This window comes from Tigriopus californicus, chromosome 3 (genome assembly GCF_007210705.1).
Source record: "Tigriopus californicus strain San Diego chromosome 3, Tcal_SD_v2.1, whole genome shotgun sequence".
Taxonomy (NCBI): Eukaryota; Metazoa; Arthropoda; class Copepoda; order Harpacticoida; family Harpacticidae; genus Tigriopus; species Tigriopus californicus.
In genome coordinates, this window is record NC_081442.1 from 2745642 (window position 1) to 2753623 (window position 7982).

At 41.0% G+C, this 7982-nt stretch overlaps 1 protein-coding gene across 1 annotated transcript; it reads left to right on the forward strand.

The window, feature by feature from the left end:
• Nucleotides 1-1673: 1673 nt before the first annotated feature.
• LOC131877421 (uncharacterized) lies at nucleotides 1674-4374 on the forward strand (the record flags this gene model as incomplete). Its single annotated transcript, XM_059223079.1, is given in 2 exon segments — nucleotides 1674-1732; nucleotides 1799-4374. A coding segment is annotated over 1 exon segment (1398 nt). The 3' UTR covers nucleotides 3942-4374.
• Between the last annotated feature and the right edge of the window lie 3608 nt (nucleotides 4375-7982).

A 7982-nucleotide genomic window follows, 5' to 3' on the forward strand; every position in this document is an offset into this window, starting at 1 on the left:
CCTTTGCAAGGCTACTGGAATCTTGGCCATTCCTACCAGAAACTAACTTTGTATCGTCAGCATAAGAAGAGAGACTGGCAGTGATACTAAGCTTTTGAAGCGGGGCAACGAATATTATAAACAAGAGCAGCATATCATACGCCCTTGAGATTTTGTTGTAATGGTTTAGCAAATATGTTGGTCTGACACAAGGTGTTCTACATTTGTATTTCCAACAAATATCACATAGAACTTGTTTAAGGCGCCAAATCATTCCTCCTAGTTGTACGCGTACATTACTGGAAATCGTCCATTTGAATGAACGGGAAAATTAGCAGATAATTCAGCATCGAACTCGTAGTTTGCTATTGGAGATAAAACATACTAATGCAATCAGTTGGGTACATCCCCACTTCCCATCTTCTATCATGTCATTAACAGCCATAAACCCATTCGCCACAACGTCCACATGTGTGAGTTCGCCACTAACGATATCCATGATGCTTCTGGTAGGTTCAAATCATATTTGGAGTAAGCGGGATAGACTCAACATGTGTACATGAAAGAGAGAACTAGCGTGTCTGAGTATGAATTCAGTACAATCTCGGCCCCAATTCACATCGTTGATAGTAGCGTGTGCATCTACGTACAAAGTATGTGGATATGGAGGCTAGCAGGAGGCACTTGGATCTCCGCTCTCAACGCCTACACAGGTGCCCTTAGTGTTCAGGCCAGCCATTTTGGCCCAACTGTCTGGGCAATTGGAAGCCAGAATGAAAATGAGGGAATGAATTAAGTTGGCATTTTTGTTTGGTCGAGAGACAGTCTGGCAAACCTGGCTGTATGGTAGGCAATCAGAGTGTCAGTTCAGTTCGTGAGAGTTGCCGGGTGAGTGAAGATTCTGAAACAACTTGGTCGAGACCAAAATGTTTGTACGGATGTGTAGAAAATACAAACAACCATGAAAAATAGGTGAGATCTTCATTGTACTAAAATGGACCAGATTTAACAAGCGCTAAAATAAACCGTTGAGAGAGATATGTAGTTAAATAGTTCTTCCTGTAGCATCTTCAAATCACAGAGGGTCTGAGGTTTGAATTGGAGTCTTTTTGGGTGGGGTATCTGTTGATATTCCAGAGTCTACTGCAGAAGTCGATCATCACCTTCTCGTTAGCTTTGTGGCCACTGCCAGGATCCAATTAAGTAAACAGTTTTGTTAAAATAAATCAAATTTCACCTGCCCTCTGTCAGGCAAGTCAAACATTTATGTAGCCGAATTCATTCATGTTCAGGGTCTAGTAGATTCGCGTAACCCTTTGCTCAGTCTTTTTATGAGCTAGACTCCAGTATAATTGATCACATTTAAGCTCCCGGGGTCTCTCAAAACTAGCCTTAAACCTCCCAAACTCGTTCTGCGAGAGGAGCACCCAAGAGTATTTTTTCTGTTTTCCCCTCCACGCACATGCGATTTCAAGGCCGTTGATGAAGGAAGCCTCAAGTGAGTGAGCTCTCATCGGACAGTTCAAAAAATTGTACACACGAGTCAACATCGTCAGAAGATCATCAACATCATCGTGGTGTCAAATTCGGATTCAAGTCATGAATGGTGGGCATGCAATATAACTTAATGGCTTCCTTCACTCATGTCCGTTGAGCTCTGTTGAGCCATCATGATCGTGAAGTGAGCTTGAGTGTATCAAATCGTCCCTGGAATCTCTTAAACTTGTCTAGTGACCTTGTTCTTCAATTGGTGGTCAGTTCGTAAACAATGGGAGAGGGAGTCTCATGACATTTTTGCAATTCCTATTTGTGATTTCAGGTCGAAGGAGGGAGGTGAATGGTCTTTTGAAACCCATTCTACACTGAACGCCCATTTCCGAAGCAAAAAGGATAGAACAAATTGGTGCCTGTCCAAAACTTATGGGAGTGTTTTTCCTTTTGCTGAGACATGCAGCGAACTGAGGGGGCATATATAAAGATTTCATGCCACATGTGGGAATGATGAGGATCGCCTGCTCAAGAATTCTTCTGCATTCAAGTAAAGGGTGGCCCCCGTCAAAGAGATTTCTAGATGGCCCATTGCTCTTTCATTTTTGAGTGCACTCTCTGAATGCTCGGAACGCACGCCAACCTCTCGTTAATTGAGTCCAGAGAACGTGACTCGCTCTACGTTCCTCTATGGAATGTTTCGGTGAGCAATTGAGATTCAAACTCTATGCCATCCATCTTCAAAGAGGAATACTTGAAGATCACTGTTGGCTTCCGAACGATCTGTGGTGGAATCGCCTGGCATCTTAAGCCCTTTCAGTACACACATGTCGCAAAGTTTCAAAGGTAGGAATTCATGCCCTATATGGACAGGTGTGTATGTAGTGCTCCTTTAAGAAGGTCCTCGTCCTTGTCAACTATCCTGAGCTCAGTTGCCAAAGCGAGTCACGCACCTTTTGGGGTCGATGTGACTTCAATCGAAAGATAACCTGCCCACCAATATCTCCGCTCCGATCATTCGGTTGCATGTTGAATATAGGAAGAAAATACTCTCTCTTCAAATCAGAACAACCATCATGCCTTCGTCAAGACGATTGTGGTTTTGGAGCCTTTGTGTTTTCCTCGGTCTCGTTCATGGATACATTCAAGTGGTGATTTGTGCCCAAGCGGGCTCTGAGGATGGCGAAAATTCGTTGTCAGCCTCAGGCAACAATTTCGTGGACAACGATTATTATGATGATAATCATAACCATACTCAAGTGGTGGCTGAAACCAACGAAGTAGAAGAGAAGGAGGAAGAAGAAAGTGAAGATCATAAGTCAAACCAAACAATCTATTATGAAGCTCCATCTGTGTTCATAAATGGCCAAGTCATCCCGGGGAGTGAAGTGTCGTCAACCCCCGCAACTCCTACAACCCCCATCCTCCGCACGTCTCCAACTGAGAGAGACAATACGTTCATTGTGTCAGAAGAAAACACTTTCACGTGGTCAACCAGCCTCACTGACGCCTGGTGGAAGCTCCTCTTATGGGGGTTGGTATTATTCATTCTTCTCCTAGTATGCTGCTACTTCACCCGATGTTGCTATCTGATCTGGGATTGTTGTACCGATCCCTTTTGGGGCTATTGCCCCCGTTGTGTCTGCTGTGAGAAGTTTCTTAAAGGAGGTTCTTCTGAGCATGATGAAGAGAGCCAAGGCAAGGCATCGGATGATCAGGACTTTATGGGAGGCGAGGCACTTCCTCAATTGTACGAGACACAATACTTTAACTGGCTCCACTTATTCGGGCTGAAAACGGGTGGGCGTTGTGGCAAGTATTCGTTGGCCGTGAGTGAGAAACACTATTTCGAGCTCAATGATGACGAGACCCCTATGAAGCATCATCCTGAAGATTTCAATAACGACTCGTTATTGGGCCAAAGCGAGGAGCCTGACGATCTAAGTTCAAGCATCAATTTTCAACACATGAGCCCCAGGAAAACGAGCAAGAATGGATTGAATATCGAGCATGGGCACATGGGGAAATATCAGGCCTTGCCCAACACCGAGTTTGAAATGGTGCCCATCATTCGTTCTCAAACCAACCACCAAAGACGGTTGTCCAATGGATGCAAACGCAAAAGTCGATCCATGGAGTCGTTTGGAGTCACGTCTCAGAGAGGAGTTGTGCCGCCTTTGCCCGCCCATGAGACCTCGAGCAACTCTCGAAGCCAGGTGGATGTGCATCACAATGGTTCGGCCATGTCCACGTCCACGGCCGATAAATATAGCCAGACAGACTTGACGTTGGACCATGAGGTGCCCAGTCAGAATAACAATAACAATATGACCATACGGTCCACGGGCAGCGGGAGAAGTCGGACTCAGCCCACTCAATGTCCTGTGCCAAAAGTGCCGCAGAGACACAGACACACTAGTAGCCAAATGGAGCGGGAAATTCTCTATGGACGAGAGACTCCAATTCTCACTTGAAGATGCAAAAGCTGAAGAAATTGAATGTCACAAAAAATCCAAAGTGGCCTTGAATTTGGCCTTGATATTAAGCCTAATAAATGTTTAACCAGTCCTCTTCCCATCACTTGATTACAAAATTGATGACATTTAGCCTATCTGGTCGGGAAGGCTTCCATCAGTTTTGACGCTTGTTGGGAAGGCTCATCTCTTCAGTCATCACAAATCAACAGAGTTAATTTCTTCAGGAGAGACAACTTTGTCTTTTAACGTAAACAAAGCGTCTTTTTGCGGTGAATAAGTGTCACGATTCATTTTGTATGAAATACACGTAAAAAAGTGTTCCTGTGGTTGGTAAAGGCATATCATACCGCTTGTCCAAAGAATTAAGGGTGCCATATGTCAAACAAGAAGATTGTCGAAGAATGAAATAAATGGATAGAGCAGAATTGGATTCAGGATTACTGTATGTTATTGAATGGTGAATGAATAAGTGATTAGGTTATGAGATGGGAAATATATTAAAGAACAATGACGAGCAGGAGTGATGGAGCAAGACGAGTACTATTGGAATAAGATACATGGCGGGATATTCAATAAAAGAAAAGGACTCACAACTTTTGGCCCATATGGCCTATGAGGTTCCACGGTCGTTTTACATCCTATCCCATCCTACAAAGATGCAGCCTTGTTTCTTCAAAAAACAAGGCACAATACTTCTGGGATTAAGCGTCAAAATCATACTTGCACTTCACATACGTAGTTATTTTTACGACTTTTGGAGCATAATGTGAATAATGGGAAGAAGTAAGAATTTATACACATTTCTTTCTTCAATCATAGCCCCTTGCAAGATCATTCTGAATCATCATTAAAATCATCGATGTATTTTCATACTTCACACCTTTGCAAGTTTGGAAAATTGGAGCAAAAACTTTTGATTTGAGTTCGTGTTTTTCGCGGAGTAATACCTATCCAAGTTAATAAGGGTTTTAGACCAGGTCTTAATGAGGTTTATCGCCAAATGGTAAGTGTACAAGAACAGCTTTAGAAATGCAAAGTAATCACCCTTAAGTGTCACCAAATACATATCTGACCCGCCACTAGTTTAAACTAGCCGCAACTCTGTGGTTCAAATTTCGCCCATTANTAGTTTAAACTAGCCGCAACTCTGTGGTTCAAATTTCGCCCATTAGCTGTCGCGTTTTTGACCGGTGATTTTTTGATGGTTCCAGGCTGTTCTAAATTGACTTGCCCTTTTGACTAGAATTTTTCAATAATGATTCGGACCTAGGACTTAACTGTGACTAGTACGCGTACTTCAACAAACACAGATTCTGAATCTCCCTCTTATGGAAGTTTGATTTTCTGAGAGATATAAAGATTTCTCAAAGTCCAGTCCTTAAGTGACACATTGTTCAGATGATCTGCGTATGCGGAAGAGGACCAACTTCGAAATAAAGGCCCATATGTTTGGAAACACTCTTGGCAACTCGTTGATCAATTAAAGGTCACTTGGAATACTCAAGAGACTAAACACGCATTGATCAATTATGATTTGCATCTTGACCTTGATCTTTCAACGTTGTTTTTGCTTTAATAAGATACATTATCACTTCTGCATTAATTTGTCTCATTAAATTTGATACGATTTGACGGCTTAAGCTTTCGTGTTTGGCGAGGGTCTCGGACTACGTCTTGTTGCTAAGATATTGCAAACAGACCAAAATACCATTAACGAAGTGATTGAAGCTTCCAAAATGGTATTCATTCCACTACAAGGCTCAAAAATACGATATAGCACAATTACTTGTCCACTAGATTAAGAATGTCCGTCCATTTCAGAAGAACTAATTTTTCGTTCGTTGCTTCAGGGAGCCGTGATACGTTCTAATTGGGACGCAATAAGATGCGCAGATGAGTGTACAGTTTAAAAAAGGGCAAATTGTTACTTAAAGATTATACTGTCTGCATATTTGTTTAACTACATCAGCTAAGAACGATTCCGATTGTTTTTAATTGGACTTTTGATGTTGGTGATTGATATTTTATCACCATACATCGTTTAAAAGCAAGCTAGTTTTCATCCACCTGAAAAACCTTCTCAGGAATAAAAGGTATACCGCCATATTAACCAAATTACTAAAAAGTCGAAAATTTTGAGTTACAGAGGAATTTTGATATTTTGTCAGCACGTAGGCCCACCCTTCCTTAACACGGTAGGCCTAATGCCGTTCGTTGAAAACATCATATACCTAATATGGAATCAGTATGATTTTTTGTATGATTTGACGTGAAAAATATAGCTTCTGGATTTATTTGGGACTCAGATTGATGTCTATGATTAATCCAAAATGAAATAAACTTTGGTGATTTTCGTTGTCTCGTTTCAACAAGAATGAATCCGGTTTGAGGATCGAAGTTGGAGTAGTGTTGGGGGAAGTTCGGCAAAAGACTTGAGTCCAGCAGAGGATTCCAATCTTTCTCTGTACTTAAGTCGAACAAAAAGACTCATATTGCGAAAAACTCGTCCCAGCACTACGCCTACTTCCATCCTCAAACCGGATTCAATCTTGGTTTTCCATCCCTGTATAAATTCGCCCTAGGTTTTTCAGTTTCAGTTCACTTTTCAATGCTACGGTTAGATATTTCACAATCCTAAAAAAACCCAGTCCTCAAAGCATTAGCGAATGCATTTAAAATTTTGAATTACGACAATTAGGCACTAAGAGTTTATTTTGTAAATGGCAAAGTGTCAACTGAATTTTAGATTTCTCCACTGGTATTTTATTTATGAAGAAGTTTTGAATACCAAATTGCAAGTACTTACTTTCAAATTAAACTGTGATGGTTTTTTTTATTTCATATTATGTCCTATAACTTGAAACCTTAAAATATTTTACTATTGCTTCAAGATGTGTTACAAAATTACAATTTCGGATGTGTTGTAAAATTTATTGAACCTGCATTTTCGGATGACAATTTGTTAAAAGACTGATGGTGTTGATGTAAAAAATAATTTGATTCAGACGAAATTTCGTCATTCTTCCATTTAAAATATTTATGATAAATTTCAAGGACCTAAGAGTAAAAAATATAAAATTTCACCCTTCGAAAAGACAATTCAACAACAAGTGCCCGTGCTTCCCGTGACTCCCATTCAACCCGTGGATCCCCTCCCTGAACCCATTCCGGAGGCTATTCCCGTGGGCACTTACAATGCTGCCTATCAATCAGGATATTCTGTACCCTTGCAGGGAGCTTATTACCCCGGCTACCCTCTGGCGGCTGCTCAGGCTCCCCTTGTCTACTATGGATACTAGAAATTACGTTCAAACCAAATAAACCAATCCAAAGAACCAAGAAACCAATGTGCAACAACACCCGGGTTTGTTTCAAGCAAACTTGGATTCATTAAAACAAAAGGCTCGACGCAATTTACAAATGGACATGTCGATCTGGGCCCCTAAGTTACTAATCAGCACCCCCAAACTTTTATGTGCAGCAATGTGAATTGAAACAATGATTCAACTGTTTCAATTACATTTTTAGAGTACTGCAATTGACCACATTTGAATTCAGAGCAATAGTAATTGCATTGTGTTTGTGTGAGCCCCCCAAAGATACGCCTTGTTGTCACTTTTCATTTAAATTGAATCATTGATAGCCAAAGCTCGGAAAAATAATTGATGAAAGAGGCAAAATAAATGGTTTTAAAAAATTCATGGCTTTTCCTGTAAAATGATTGAAATTGTTTGCGTCAATCTTTTTTTCTTAGATTCTGATGCTGTGTTAGGCGTCGGCCACTTTTGGCACATTTCTTGATATTTTAGTTTTATCTCTGGTAGACACGGCCTAAAAGTATCAAATTGACATTGAAGGTGTTTTCAGAAGTCAAGAAGTGCTTGTGGTTTTGCACTCGTCCTGCTCATTGCTCTTGGCAGCTTGTGAAAGAACTGAATGTTGCATTGAGAATCATTTTTCAATGAACACATCTTTTGATGTGCTTATACCTAACTTTGGAGACAAAATGCAGTTGAATGGGTGTCATGACGCCAGACC